The 16,260-nt window shown below is 41.0% G+C and overlaps 1 protein-coding gene across 4 annotated transcripts in view; it reads left to right on the top strand.

The window, feature by feature from the left end:
* The first annotated feature begins 12,304 nt into the window (after window positions 1-12,304).
* The window catches only part of Bbs4 (Bardet-Biedl syndrome 4), a 28,517-nt gene continuing 24,561 nt past the window's right edge, over window positions 12,305-16,260 (top strand). Inside the window, exon 1 of one of the 4 annotated variants that reach the window (XM_021638806.2) lies at window positions 12,305-12,423. In XM_021638806.2, coding sequence (XP_021494481.1) covers window positions 12,400-12,423 — 24 coding nt within the window. In that variant the 5' untranslated portion in view covers window positions 12,305-12,399. Of the gene's footprint in view, window positions 12,424-13,020; window positions 13,092-16,260 lie in introns of those variants that run through there. The other 3 variants (XM_060375155.1, XM_021638805.2, XM_060375176.1) reach the window with 3 other exon arrangements.

The raw sequence follows: 16,260 nt of genomic DNA, 5'->3' as shown, positions 1-16,260 counted from the left end.
TTAGTTACTTATGTTTATTTTTATAGATGGAAACAGATGACTTAGGTGAATAACAGCCACCTGTATAATGTGCCTTATTCACTGTTCCTGTTTTACTATAAACTGTCAAGATTTGGTTCAGGTTCTGTGTAGGGAACTGTGAATGAGACCATCCCCAACATTTAATTTGGCTAAAGAGACTTTCAGAACTATTTCTGAAAGCTTTCTGCTTTCTGCATCTTGAACATAAACTTTAGATGGTTGTTTGTGTTGTAATACACATTTAGATGCTCAGTAGATCATGGAATGCCATTTTTTTTAAATGTAAGACCTCAAAAGTACTCACAAAGTAAGTTCACCTTTCATCTAGAAGCTGATAGTCACTATGAAGCAGTCTCAGCTGAAGAAACCTGTGGATATTGTTAATGACATTTATAATCAAGTATAGACTTAAGGACAGTTGAGTCTTACCACATCTGTAGTGTGATAATTTGCCACTTTCATGTTCAAAGCCTAAAACAAGTTTCATGGAAGAGGAAAGTAAGACTCCGTGAGATTAAATAACTTGCCTAAAGTTTCTTCTATTTGGAACCAGAGTGACATCCAACTACCTCTGTACATTTTGTGGGGGTTTTTGTTTGTTTGTTTGTTTGTTTGTTTTTTCTCGTCACTGAATGATGTGGCATCCAGGACCAGAAGTGGCTTTTTTATGCTGTGCTTCTAAACTGTTTTTTGACAACATAATGCCTGGCAGTGCCCCTTTGAGAGGCACTTTGAGAGGTTATTGCGTCATCCACCTTTGTCCTGATTCTCCTAAAAACCAGACTTGAGTAGAAAAGAGCCCTTCCTTGCAGTTTGGGCAGCCAGGCCCCTTGCGTTACATCTGAAGTCACAGTCCCCAGTGACAGCAAGACCACAATTGACAGTTGGGAAAAAAAAATAGCTTAGTGTAATTTCATAGGATATCTGCAGTTGCTGACCATGCTCCTTCCAGTGCAGAGAATGTGGACAGCCTGCTGGGACTTGCTATAGGATCTTTCTCACAGATAATAGCTGAAAATGAAAAGAATCTTTTGGATTCTTGTCTCAATGTAGCCAAGGATGGCCTTCAAGTGCTGATCTTCCTGCCTCTACCTCTTAAGTGCTAGGATGATAAGTATTCGCCACTAAGCCCAGCTTAGCAGGTAACTGTTTGATCTCAGCATTTATCCCTGCAACTGGAGAGTCTGGTAGGTGTTTTGTTTTTATTTTTAACGATAGTTTCAGCACTGTAGTCCAGGCTGACCAATTTAGAGTTTCCTCCTGCCTCCTGGGTGCTGGGATTACAGGTGTGTACTACCACACCTATGCTACGCCCTTGGGAGTTTTGTTAAATGTTAAACAGCATGATGGGAAAATTTTGCCTCCTTCAGAAATGAAAAATGTACACTCTTAAGATTTTCTTTTCCATCTATCTTTGGGGAAGTTGGTACATATTAAAGAATATGCATCTGTTAGTTTTTCAAGTTGAATTAGCTCTCAACTTAGAAGTCAGTGTGACTAAATAAAGGTAACTAGGATTTTCTTGGGGTATGTGTCAGGTTGATTTTTTTCCAGCTGTACTACTGATCTTTCTCTAAACATTTAACAGACGTGGCAGTGATTTCTTCAGAAAAACTTCGACTGATACTGATTGGGCCCATTAGAATGATTTTTAGTGTAGTTGCCAATTTATAAACCAGTCACTTTGTAACTTAGCATCAGTAAAAGTGAAACAATGGGGGATCCAGGGACCTCAAACTCAAATACATATGTAAGTCAGGTAAATAGGGGGAGATTACTCCCATTAGCTGGATTCTAAGAAAATACTGTCAGACCACTAAAATGTTAAACTTTGAGTTCATACTATGTCCATACTTGTCCTGCTTGTCTGATACCATATATCTATTTTTCTAGTAGGAATATGGTGGGGATCAAAGCTTAGTTATAATCGTAATAAATATTTAACTTAGGTCTTTTATTTGCTGATTACTTTTCTGTTGCTGTGACAAAATGACCAAAGCAACAAAAAGAATTTGTCTATGGTTTCTGATGGTTACAGTTGGTGAGAGCCGGGTTCACATATTGATCCTCAGAAGGCAGAGCACAAATGATGCCATGAGATTTTTTAAAACCGCAATGCCTGCCCCCCAGTGACATACCTCCTCCATCTAGGCCATACCTCCTAATCTTTCCCAAAGAGTTCCACCAACTACAGATCAATTAATGAAATATGAGCTTATTCGGACCATTTTCATCCAAATCACAACTCCCCACCCCCACCCCCACTTGTGTGCTATTAGCAAGGGGTAGAAAGAAGTTACTTCAATACAGTGTTGGGCACGGGAGGTTGAGTGGTCAGGGAAAGGGGTCTGTTGAGGCTGTCCATACAAATGGGCAGTCCTGTTACCCAGCCAGTTACCGTGTGGAGCCACATTTGGCCACGTGGCACTATTCAGCCTTACCAAAGTACCTGCTTGAGATTTAAAGACTTCTTTTTCTTTTCCATCTATCTAATCTACCCATCTGCTGGTTTTTCGAGACAGGGATTCTCTTGTGTAATAGCTCTGGCTTAGAGATCCGTCTGCCTCTGCCTCCCGAGTGCTAGGATAAAAGGCGTACATCAAGGCCAGTGGCCAATTCTTTTGATTCTTTTCTATTCAAAACAGGTTGCTTTTGTTGAAAACCTCAGATAAACTAAGCAATTCCTCATTTTTAGAAGCCACCCTGATTTTAATGGGTTAAGAAATAGGTCCTTACATTTCCAGACCCTTCAAAGATGGCCAGTCCTGATGGCGTTGGTTCTATATGCATAAAGTGAAATTTCCTGAGGACTACTTTGTGCCTTAACTAGCACCTGTAAAGCACTCTTCACTGACTACACCTACCTGCTATCTGCCAGAAATGTTAAGTGGGTAAGATTGCTGTATGAAAAAAGAGTGCCATGTAAATGCTTCACGTAAACAGCTATTTGAATCTGGCCTTGGGGAACTAGCCCTCTGAAACTGTTGGTTCAGACTGGGATGCAGGAATTTATATCCTAAAAATTTTAGGGACCCTATCCAAAACAGAAAAACAAATTTCTTAGCTTGCTCTTACAGGGAGAACTCATTCTGTAGGTATCATTTCCTTGGGTTATAGTATAAAATGATTTGAAAAAAAATGATCTGCACTTACAGTGACCTTTTGTGGGCTTACCTGGACAGTAGACATTCTAATGGATGCTCCAAAGTTGTTAACCACATCCACTCTCAAGTCATTTATAATTGCCGGTATTCCTGGTATGAATGAAGATGTTTGCATATTAATAAATTTTTATCACATATTCTGGCTTTGTGGTTCATTTCTACCTGTACAAGACAAATATTAGAATTTTCTAATAGGAAAGTATGACCTGATTACTCACCTGATTTGGAAAAGATGTACTCCCAAGTTGTAACTCTCAGTGCTGGGGTTATGGGTTTGTGCTACTATGCCTTATCTAGGGAATGATTTGGAACACTGTAAAGATCATGGTGGTAAACACCAGAGATATGCCTCCTGAAGGTTGGTGATAGTGTTCTTTATGCCTTCCCCCTCCCAGAATTTGTTTTTTGTTATTTGGAGTAGCTTGCAAGAAAGTCCACCAAGTATTGAAGTTTAAAAGAACTCCCCAGTATGTTGTAAAAATCAAATGGTTACAGTCAGTGCCTTCTAACTCATAGATGGCTGCTTCTATGACAGTGCTTCACAGGTTCTGATTGCTGTTTCGTTAAAGGACATGCGAGTGTGTATCTCTAAAGCAAATTTCATAATCCAGGGCATTGCTCTGAACAGATGAGAGCCCACAAATCACATTCAAGAAGAGTTGCAAACATGCTTCTGGAATGGGAATGCCATATTTATCAAGTGTTTAGGTGATACAGAGATTTCTCTTTCTTTGATAAATTGTATACATCTTAGGTTTAGTTGAATGTTTAAAAAAAAAAAAAACCTGTAAACTTGTGTAATAATACCCCCCTCAAAAAAAAAAAAAAAGATGCAGGAGTACTATTAAGCTCTGTTGTCTTTAAAGACACCTTTGAGGCCCCTTTCCAGTACTCAATTGCTGGTTTTTAGTCAATGTCACTTCTGAACTGTATGTAAATGGGTCATCTGTACTCTTAAATTGCTTCTTTCATTTAGAATGCTTTAAAAGAGTCTCCATATTATGTGTTAGATCATTTTTTGGTTTTCAAGATGTTTTGTGTGTGTGTGTGTGTGTGTGTAGCCTTGGCTGTCCTGGTTCTCCCTATGTATAACAGGCTGGCCCTGAACTCAGAGATTTCCCCTGTCTCTTGTCTTCCCTAGTGCTGGGATTAAAGGCATGGACCACCCTGCCTAGCTATGTGTTACATCCTTCTGTATTACTGAATAGTGCATTTTGTACACACACGAGTTTATTCAGTGTCTTACCAATGACATTATTATTACTCACTTTACATCCCAATCATAGCCCCTTTCCTCCTCTCCTCCTGGTTCCACCCTCCTTCCCTCTTCCCCCATTTCCTCCTACTCTACCCCTCAGAAAAGGGGAGCCCCCACCAACCCACCCCAGCACATTAACTACAAATAACTTATGTTGTTTCTCATTAAGGCAATATGGTTTTGTTTTTCTAATGTTATGTGTGTGGGTCTTTTGCCTGAATATAGATCTGAGTCTTTGGAAGGCAGTAAATTCCCTGGAACTGGAGTTGCAGACAGTTGTGAGCTGCTATATGAATACTGGGAATTGAATCTGGGTCCTCTGCAAGAGCAGCCAATGCTCCTAACCAATGAACTCTTTCTCCAGCCTGTACTGTGTTTTTGGATACATGTTAATTTTTTTTTTCCTGGTGAAATATCAAATAGTTAAAAAGAAATACTGGGTTACCTTATGTTTAAGGCCAAAAACTCCTATACAAAGGGTGCATCATTTTATATGCCTGTGAATGATGCATGCACTCCAGTTGCTCCATATTTAAACATTTCCAGTTGTCAGTGGTTGATTTTTTTGAGATTGGAGCTTGTGTAGCTCAGGCTGGACATAAATTTAAGATGCTCCTGCCTTGGCCTCCTTAGCACTAGGGTAATAGACATGCACCACCACACCCAGATTTACCAGTGGTATATAATATATACATTATATACTAGCCATCTTAGCAGGTAGGAAAACTGACTTTAATTTATGATGTTACTTTCCCTTGATCTAAGTGCATTTGCATTTGCTGGGATGTAGCTCAGCATGAATGAAATATGTAGGCCTTGTCATGGAAGTTGTTATTATTTTGCAAAAACCTGACCTTGTGCATGCTAGGCCTACTTTTTATTTCATTTTATTGGTTTTGCCCATGCTGTCTTCAAATTCGTGGGTTTAGATGATCCTCCTGCCTAGCCCCAATGTTTCTGGAACTACAGGCTCTGTACTACTGATGTCCAGCTTGGAATTTATTTTTATACATTATCTACATTTTGTTTAATGGTTTTATAAATTCAGTGTCATAAGCAGTATGTTTTATGCTGAAGTTTAACTTGATCCATCTCAAGTTAATTGTTTAAACTTTTGTGGAGTTTTACAATTAGGTAATCTAGTATCTCAAAGTCGATTTCTTGTTAACAGATTTCATTTCAACGTGGATGTTCAATCCCAAAAGCTTATCATTTAGGGAGAATTAATGTTTTATTAGAGGTAAGTTAGTCTTTCTCTGTGAACATGGTATATATCTTGCCATTTATGTTGTTAACTCTTTCACTGTGGTTTTTTTTTAAAGATTTATTTATTACTTATGCAATGTGTGTTAGCATGTACACCTGCAAGCCAGAAGAGGGAACCAGATTTCATGTTTAGATGGTTGTGAGCCACCATGTGGTTGCTGGGAATTGAACTCAGGACCTTTGGGAAGAACAATCAGTGCTCTTATCCTCTGAGCCATCTCTCCAGCCCTTTCATTGTGTTTTAAGATATGGTCTTACTTAGCTCATACTGGCCTTGAACTTATGTATAATTTGGAATGATTTTGAATACTTCCCAAGTATTTGTGTTGCAGGCATGTACTTCCCATGCTTGGCTATTTAGGGGGTTTCTTAAGTTTTTTTTTCTAGTAGTGCTTTTTATAGCTCCCCTTAGATTTTTACCCTTGGGTAGTTGATATTTTACATATATATAAAATAATATATATGAAGTAATTCCATATCTAATGTATATGAAATTTAGTTAATATATATAAAATAATTTCTCAATATTTCCTTTTTCTTTGAGACATGGTTTCATGCTTGTAGAACAAGTTTTCCTCAAACTCAGATCTTCCTGCCTCAACCATTTCAGTACTGGTATTATAGACGTGATAGACCATGTCAGTTCGGGGTTTTGTTTGTTTGTTTGTTTTTTGAAATGGAGTTCCTCCTGTGTTGCCTTGGCTGTTCTGGACTTGCTCTGTAGACGAGGCTGGCCTGGAACTCACAGAGATCTGCCCGCCTCTGCCTCCTGAGTGTTAGGATTACAGGCATGCACCACTGAACCAGGCAGTACTTGATGTTTTTAATATTAATTTTTAAGTGCCAATTCTATTTTTGCAGTTATATATAAAATTGATCTTATATATTATGAAGTCATTTGCTAAATCTATTAGTTCTCGAAATAGCTCTGTGAGTTTCATATATGCAAAATTATGACTGCAAATGATGTTTTTACTTTTTTCTACCTTTACCATTTTTTGTGTGTAGGGGACGCACATGCCACAGCCCATGTGGAAGTCAGAGGACAACATTCTTGTCAGCCACCTTGCTGAGGTGGTCTCTATTGCTACTGATGCTGTTTGACTTATGCCAAAGTAGCTAACTCACCACTTTTGGCTTTTTACCTGGGAATGAAACTCAGGGTGTCAAATTTGTGTAGCTACCAGTTTTATTTTCTGGACCATTTCTATGACTCACTTTGGATTGTGTGTTCTGTGTTATTCTTCCATCCTGGTGGCAAAATCTAGTACAATTCTAGGAGAAAAAAAAATGTAGCAGTGACATTCTCATTCTGTTCTCAGTGTCAGAGGTAAAGGTTTTCTTGTTGTTCTATTGTGCTATTTAGGGCTAAGTTTTTTAATATATGCATCTTCCAAACCTGGGGGAGTTTATTTCCCTTCCTTCCTTCCTTCCTTCCTTCCTTCCTTCCTTCCTTCCTTCCTTCCTTCCTTTTCTTCTGTCTTTCTTCCTTTTAAGCATTGCTAAATTTTATCAGATGCCTTTCTGGTTATATCAGATATGTCATAGAGTCTCTCTGTGTGGAAGGTTAACAGACTGTATATCATGGGTTAAAATCAGTTCACAGACTTTTTGTACATCAAACCCTTGACCTATTTTAAAAGGTTATGCTGTAGGCTATCCTCTAGTTACTGTCCAGCCTGCTGCCTATTGGCAGGCAAGTATAAACTATCTGGTTTAACGGGAGGGGCAAGATGGCTCAGTGGGTAAAAGTGCTGGCTGTTGAATCTGATGGCCTTAGTTCCAGCGCCAAGACCCACATGATAGGAAAGAGCCAACTTCTGCAAGTTGCCCTCTCCTAATAAGCTAAGTGCTATTTTTAGAAAAGGGAAAGGTTTAGGAAGGGGAGGGAGAGAATAGTGCTGTACAATTGAACTGTCCATGATGATAGGAATATACATTGAACTTTATGTGCTTAATTGATGGTTATTGGACAGATAAATGTGACTAGTGTAAATGGATTTTTACTTGCAATGAATTTAAATTTAAGTAATGTAGTATGTTCTATATGGGACTTGTAGAACTAGAAATATATATATATATATATATATATATATATATATGAAACATTGTACTTTTTAAATTTCTGCACATATTATTCTTCATATTTTCCTATATAATTTTTCAAGTCTGAATGCCAGAGATTGAACCACACAGTAGTCAAGTGCTCTATCATTGAATTGTACTCTCCAACTTTCCACTGCCATTTTTCTAGAAATGATTCTCTGACTCTTCTTTGGTTGAAGAATGTATTTTGCTTTTTCTTTGTGGTATATTTGGATATGGAATTATTTATTTTTATTTTATTTATTTATACAGTATTCTGCCACCTGCACACCACAAGAGGGCACCAGATGTCATTGTTGTGAGCCACCATGTCGTTGCTGGGACTTAAACTCAGGACCTTTGAAAGAACAGCCAGTGCTCTTATCCTTTGAACCATCTCTCCAGGCCCTGGATACAGGGTTGTTAAGTTGTGTTTAGGACAGAGTCTCATATAGCCCTGCCTAGCCTCAGACTTGCTGTGTAGCTAAGAAAGAGCTTGAACTTGTGGCCCTCCTGCCCCACCTCCCAGGTGATTACAGCATGGGTACAGATTTGAATCCATGCTGAGTTTTCCATCTTTCAGGATTTTAAGGAAGTTATTTCATTATACTCAGCTTTTGGGGGTTCTGATTTCAAGTTTTTTGGTTTGGTTTTAGGTTCTCTCTCTCTCTCTCTCTCTCTCTGTGAGCATGTGTTTTGTTTAGTGGTTTGTTTTTGGTTTTTGTTTTTTGTTTTCCCTGTATAGACCAGGCTGGCCTGGAACTCACAGAGATCTGCCTGCTTCCTCCTCCAGAATGCTGGGATTAAAGGCATGTTGCCACCACCACCTAGCTGAGTGTTATGTTTCATTAAACTTGGATAATTCACATATTTCTCATGTTCATAGTCTGTCTCCTTAGATTACTGCTGGATGGCTCTGCTATTACCCTTTAGATTTCAGTGACTCTCTACCTCTTGTTTTCAATGTACATACTTTTCATTTAACTGGGTTTTTTGTTTGTTTGTTTGTTTGTTTGTTTTTTGTTTCAAGACAGGGTTTCACTGTGTAGCCTTGGCCTTCCTGGACTTCCTTTGTAGACCAGGCTGGCCTCGAACTAACAGATCCTCCTGCCTCTGCCTCCCTGAGTGCTGGGTGCCACTGCACCTAGCTTTCATTTACCTGTTTTAAGTTCTCTGGTTTTCTTATGGCTCATTTATTAAAATTATCTGATGAGCTTTTCAGTTCTTGTATTCTATTGTGTCTAGCCTTCCCTTATGCTTGTGTAGTAACCATTTACTGCCAATACATCCCACTGCTTTTTTGAAAATTGTACAGAAATCACAATACTAAAACTGGAGAAATGTCCTCACCACATGTGCCGTGCTATATGCACCCCTCCTCATAATAAACATAAATTTAAAACTTACAATAAAGGCTTCTACACATTAAAAGTATTATCTTCACATGGCTCCTTCAAGGAGGTTTTATATATCGGAAAACAGGATCACGAACTTTCTAACATCATGCTTAAGGCTCTCAATCTTAGTAACTGGCTGAACAATTCACCAAATTTGTTTTTACATTTAGAAACCTGGCAGTATTCCTTTGACATGTGACCTGAATCTCCCTTTCATTTGACAACATCAACTTCTATGATCATAAATGTACTCTACTTCCTATATTTCTTCTCCCTCCCTGCTCTGGGAGATTAAGGTCTTGCTATATCGACCAGTTATGGCCTTTTTGAGTGCTCCTCCTGCCTCTGCCTCCTGAATGCTGACGTTACAGGCATGTGTCGCTGTGCCTAGCCTGTTTGTTTTGGAGATAAGGTCTTGCCAAATAGCTCAGCCTAGCCTGGAACTCACACGTAGCCCATGGTAGCCTCAAATTCATGGCAATCCTCTTATTTTTGTTTTCAGCCTCCTGAGTGCTATGACTTCAGGTATGAGCCACTGTGCCAGATCTTTCTTTTCTTCTATCTATCTATCTATCTGTCTGTCTGTCTGTCTGTCTGTCTGTCTGTGTCTGTCTATCTATCTATCATCTGTCATTGACAGGTTTCATGTAGTTATTAAGTGTTACTCAGTGTTACTAAGGATGTTTATGAATTTCTGATCTGTCTGCAGCCTCTTAAGTGCTAGGATTATAGGTATGTGCCACCATCCACCTGCTTTTTCTTTTGTGTGTGTGTGTGCCATCTCTTTTGTCCAAGCAAAGTAGTCTCTCCTAGATTTTCAGTTCTTGGTATTTTTAAATTAATATATTTGTTCTTTTGGTTTTTCAAGACAGGGTTTCTCTGTGTAACCTTAGCTGTCCTTGAACTCACAGAGATCCACCTCCCTCTGCCTCCCCAGTGCTGGGACTAAAAGGCATGTATCACCACTACCCAGCCCTATTTTATTTTTTGAGGCAGGGTCCTGCTATTTAGCACTGGCTGTCCTGGAACTCTCAATGTAGACTGGATGACCGCAAACTCAAACATCTACTTGCCTCTGCCTCCCAAATTACTGGAGTTAAGGATGTGCCACTGCACCCTGTTAATTCTTGGCACTTGTAATTCATTCTACACTAGTAGTTAACAATAACTCTTCAGCTGTTCATTCTGATCAAGCCATTCCTTCCTCAGAACTCACTGTTGCCTACCCATTGCCCTTCATGGTAGACTTCCTCATATGGTCTTGGTGGGTCTACATCATGGGACTGTACAACCTCTTCACCCATGGGAGCCAACACTTCTCCGTTTTGTTTTTTCCAGCTGTACTGTCTTCTTTTGTGCTGCAAACTAGCCAGGCTTTTTCCATCCTCGGGGTCTGGTCACAGTTTTTTTTTTTTTTCGTTGCTTTAGAATTCTTCCCTGGTTGGCACATTTCCTCAGCCTGTTTCCTTCAGCTAATAATGCCTTATTCATTAGACGTAATTTAATGTATTTATTATGTAGAAAAAGCTTTCCTTGTTAGTCTAGGTTAAATTCCCTGGTTATTTTCTCCTACTATTCTACATTTCTCTTTCTGAGCAGTAACCACAATCCTGATGCTATGTGGTACATTTCATAAATTTTATTACTGACATAGATATGTCCACATAGTGTAAAATTAAAAGTTCTAAACATTCTACCTCTATTCTTTGCATCCCTGCTCTCTGGTTCTCTTCCTTAGAGGTAACAGTTGTAACCTGCTTAAATTCTTTAGCACCTCTTTTGAGACTTATTTTATTTCTTAGCATAACTGGCTCCTCTGTAACACCTGCTGTAGCCTTTAGCATATCAGAAGCCATTTTTGCCTCCAAGTGTCCATTTTGATTGAGTCTCTGATTTAAATTCTCAAACTTTGTATACTTTGTTAACTGGACACTCAATGAAGACCCCTAGCTGCGAAACCAATCAAATTATAAAGGTCAGTTAGAACTGCTTTGTCTAGCTAGTCAAAACGATGTAATGTTGTTTCCTACACCTGGTTCCATTTTTGTTACCTGGTTGTTAACTAGTTGCGGTTCGTTTCCTACACCTGGTTACAGTTTTGTTACCTAGTTGATACCTGGTTCCGGTTTTTTTGTATTAAACAAACAAATAAAAAAAAACCTGCCTTAGGAGCAGCCCAATGTCATAGTCTGGCTCCCGAGTCCAGATTATGGCCCTGATCGGTTCGTTTCCGTTTAGCGTTCAATAAACCATTGACTCGAGCCTAGTGTCTGAGTGGTCAGTGAGCGTCTGTTCCCGAACCCGTAACAGTAACCACTTTTAGTTTTCTGAACATTCTTCCAGGAAGGGTTTCCAAATAAAGAATTGTGTACATATTATTTTTGCTTTCTTTTTTATTAACATAGATACTATATACATTTTTGCACGTTGTAAATTATCTGTTAATAGTGTACCTTGGCAATTCTCTCATCACGTAAATAGTTGCTTTTTTTCATATGCCATATAATATGAGCTTCTTATAATTTATTTTATTACTACTGTTGGGTATTTAGGTTGTTTTTCGGCTTTGGTTTATTCCAAACAATGACACATTGGATTCCTTTATATGTAAAGCTATGTCTCATGTCTACACGTAGAGAATAAACTCCTATAATGAGACAATTGGGTTAAAGGTTATGTGTATTTTAAATTGTGTAGTTGTTGCTAAGCTGCTCTTATTGGAAGCTTGCCCAATTCCTTCCACTGGTGATGAAGAAGGAATGTTTTTCTCGCAAATATGTCAGTGAAAATTTCTGTTGTCAATGTACGAGGTAGACAAATCTCTTGGAAGCCTCAGTTTGCATTATTTTTCTTCCTGGCAGTTTTATTTTCGTATGTTTAGGAGTTACCGGTATTTCTTGAGTGGACTGTGTCTTCACACACTTGGCCTCGTTAGCTGATATCTAACCCTCACGCTACACTCTAAAATCGCCCCGCCCGATGCAGGATATCTACTCTCCCGCCGAGCGCTCCCTCGCCCACACCTTCCGAGCCCTGCCAGCTGCTGCCGAGACTCCCGGAACCCTCCGACTTCTCTGCCTTCCCCTGGGCAACCAATTCCTTCCTGGCTGAAGTTCCTCCTCCTGCCTTCCCTGGCTACGACTTCCGGGTCAGCCGGTCGTCCGGGAAACAGTCGGCTTCCGGTCGCGCAGCGGTGGGCGGAGCCAAGATGGCTGAGGAGAGACTTAGGATGGTAAGCGCCCAGGTTCTCAGCGGGGTCGCGGTCGGCTGGGGGGAGCGGCGGGGCCGGGCGGGGCGGCGGGGCCGTCCGCGGAGGCCCCGGGAGAGGCGGCGCGGCCGGGTCCCGCTACCCGCTTGCCCGGGCGTCCTGGGCGAGTGGGAACCTGTGCAGCGCTTCGTGTGTTTTGGGACTGCTCTTCCCGGCAGAAGAGAGCTTTCTTGGATAGAGCTGTTTTTTCCTATTCCGTAGAATTTTCTCTTGTGGGGAGGGAGGGGTTGGTGCTGCACCTTCGCTGGACAGGTTTTGATAACTCATGGATTAGAAATAGGATGAAGCCTGGGATCTTTCAGAGCCCCTGCCCTCTCACTGCGGCGTGTTTTTTCCAGTTGCGTTAGGTTTTGGAAAAGTGCTGCTTCGAGTTTAGCTGGCTTAAATTCAGCGCTTTTCGCCCACAGAACGGCCTCCGTGAACTCGGGCTGACCCAGTAGTGGTGGACCGTCTGCACATGCATCTCCCGTGCCCTTGCTGTTTGTGACGGCCTGCCGTGTACACAGTATTTGCTGGCTTCGGGTTTGCCACAGTCCTCGAGCCTTAATCTCCCGAATGCGGGGAATACAGGAGTGCCTCATCACTCCCAGCTAAAACTTTTAATTGGCTTATAATAATTGTGTGTGTATGAGGTACAGTGTACTGTGTATAATGGTCAAATCAGAGTAATTATAGTATTTTTTTTTGAGGTTTGAACCTTTAAGCTCCTCCTCCCTAGTTCTTTGTAGACTATAAATTCTTGCAAATAGCCTCGACATAAGCATTTTCTCATGTCTATTGTAACTTGGTTCCTTTTATTGAACCTCTCTCCCTCTTCCTCTTTTTCCTCTCCTAACTTTTAGTGGCCTCGTGTGTGTGTGTGTGTGTAACCCTGGTTGTCCTAGAAGTAGCTCTGTGGACTTAGTAGACCAGGCTGGTCTCCACCTCACAGAGATCTGCCTCAGGAGTACTGGGATTAAAGGCATGTGCCACCCCTGAGAGATCAGCTTTTGAGCATTCGCATACGAACAAGAATATTTCTTGGCTTTCTCTGCCAGGCATATCCTACTTAGCATATTTTTTTCCACATTGCTGCAGATTAGACTTCATTCTTTTTCATGACTAAATGAGATGTGCAAACTATAGTTTATTTACCCCCTCGTTTATCATGGGCACTTCCATTGACACTGTGAAGAGTGCTGCAATAGAAAAGCACAGCATGTCTTTGCTACAGTGATTGTGTTTTCCTTAGGTGTATTTAGTAGTAGCAAAGCTGGATCATAGGGTCTTTTCATATAGCCCAGGCTAGCATCAAACTTGCATCCTCTTGCCTCAGCACTAAGGTGCTGACTTTTGGGTATATGCCACTGGGCAAGGCCTGATTATTCTACTTTAGTTTTTGCACAGTAGTGGTTTTTTTTTGTTTGTTTGTTTGTTTGTTTTTGTTTTTGCTTTTTGAGACGGGGTTTCTGTCTGTAGCCTTGGCTGTTCTGGATTCACTTTGTAGACCAGCATGGCTCAAACTCACAGAGATCTACCTGCCTTTGACTCCCTGAGTGCTGGGATTATAGCCATGCACCACCACGCCCAGCTCAGTAGTTGTTTTTTGAGGACTATGTTCATAATTGAATCTAATTTATATATAAACCTTGTCCCTTATTTTACTGTTGTGTTTCAAACCCTGCCCTGCACTAATAGAGTGGTTTTGGTTTTTTTACATTGTCTTTTGAAAACCACCATGGAAAGCTTAGACAGTAAGCTAGTTGCCTCTGGCTGACAGTTTTATAATGCAGTGTTGTCTGTTGTAGGGCTCCCACTGCCAATTTATTTGCATAGTAACGACAGAAGTCTAATCAGAAAACTCAACACAGAGAAGAAAGCTCAAATCATAAGCTAAAAATTAAAATAGCATGATTGCTGCTTCTAGGTTTACGGTGTTGGCACCATTGTTTTGGGGTATCTACTAGAGAAGACTGCTTGGACACCCGTTTAAACCAATACAAAATCTTTTTATAAGCTGGGGGCAGTGGGCGACTACACTGAGTGTCAGGATCCCAGTGTCACCCTGAGCCTTTATCTGGATGAGCTTTTAAGCACAACAACTATTCTGGGTCGACATGCCAGAGGCAGAGAAGTCAAAAGCAAGGTTATTACCTTTAAAGGCTTTTCCAGAGCTGTGGGCTTTGGCAGATCATGCCTTTGTTTTCCTTTTGGCAGGTGGTGCTATGTGCTGGGTTTTATGGCTTGAATGGGACTTCCATCAAGTACATGTGTGTATAGAGTGCAGTGCACTTGTGCTGCTTGTGCTGCAGCATGCACATAGAGGTTTGATGACAACTTTCAGGAACCACTTCTTTTCCTCTACTGTGTGTTTCAGGGATTGACTCGGTGTCTTTTCTTACACGGCCGAGTTCTTTGGACTCGAGTTCTTTGGCCCTACAATGGACAGCTGAGCCTTAGTTGTGGGTCTTATGTCTAAAGTGTTTGCTATCGCCGATACAGCCTCTGTAAGATCTTGTCTCATAACACTACTTTCAGAGACTGCAATGTTTTCTCTAGTACATCAGCGGTCTGGAGACATCTGCATACACATATGTAGTCACCCTTTATCAAGGAAGCTGCCACCCCATTTTCTGAGTATTTTCCCCAAGGACACTTCAGTTTTAGATGGCAAGCCTTGATGGGATGTCATAGCACCCGCCGCAGAGCCACGCAACTGCCACTACAGTAAGGAGGCACACTAGGGAAAGACAGCCATGCAGGCCTAGTCCTCCTCCATCCTCAGATCAGCCTCTAACGTGCCTCGTCATCCACATATTAGAGATGCAGTGACTCATCCCTACTCATCGTTCTGTTGGTTCCCATTTAGGTACCAGTTACGTTGTCGACTTTTTGGGGGGAGGATTTGAACATTTGTTACCCTAGGTAAATAACAAGAGAAATTATTTCCCCGGACTCGTTTGGTGAATTGGTAAGTTTGTGTAGGGTTACTTGTGGGAGCATAGGTGACCTACGGCAGCTACATCACTGAAAAGCCTACCCTAGCATTGGTGATTGCTTCTCAACTCTGCATTCATGAACAGCTTTCAGGGAGTCCCACCATACTGTCTTCCCAGCAAGTATTTACTACTCTCATGACCTTGTGTCTGTGAATCGTGAAAGGTTTGAGCTTCACGAGAACAGTAAGTTTCTTGAGCTCCTTGAATCTTACTAGCCTCCCTCCTCCTTCCAGGAGGAAGTGGCCACATAGTGTAGCACTACTGTAAACTGTTTTATTTGGGGTTTCTTCAGCCTCTATCTCTTTTCCAGTCCCCTAATCCTAGGTAGGAGAGAAAGTTAGGAGGGAAAGGGGAGATAGGTCTCTTTAGACTTAGTTCTGGCTGGTTAGGGTCTTTAGGTCCTTTGGGGCAATATCAGTCTCAGTCGTCAGGATATCCAGCAGCAGCCTTCTTCCTTCTCTGACCATCTCCTCAAAGCCTCTCCTCCCCCGTCTCTCTGAGCATCCTTCAAAATGTTTCTCTCTCTTGGGCATCCTCTACAGAGCCTCTCTGGCATTTATACCTTCCTAGAGTCCTCAGAGTTTCACTAACTACAGCTGACCAAGACCATGGTACTCTCCAAGCCACATGGACAAACTAAGGCAGTCCCATATCCCACAGTTGGGATTAAAACAAAAACATAACATAACTGAGTTTTTAAAGAAACCACTACCTACACTACAACATAGCATATTCCTTTCATGAATACTGAAGACATTTTAGAGTGCAGACTTATTTCTGCATGCTGTAGGGGTCATCAGAATCTTTACTCCCCACTGACATC

Source organism: Meriones unguiculatus, chromosome 1 (assembly GCF_030254825.1).
Source record: "Meriones unguiculatus strain TT.TT164.6M chromosome 1, Bangor_MerUng_6.1, whole genome shotgun sequence".
NCBI lineage: Eukaryota > Metazoa > Chordata > Mammalia > Rodentia > Muridae > Meriones > Meriones unguiculatus.
This window is presented reverse-complemented; position numbering and strand designations above follow the sequence as displayed.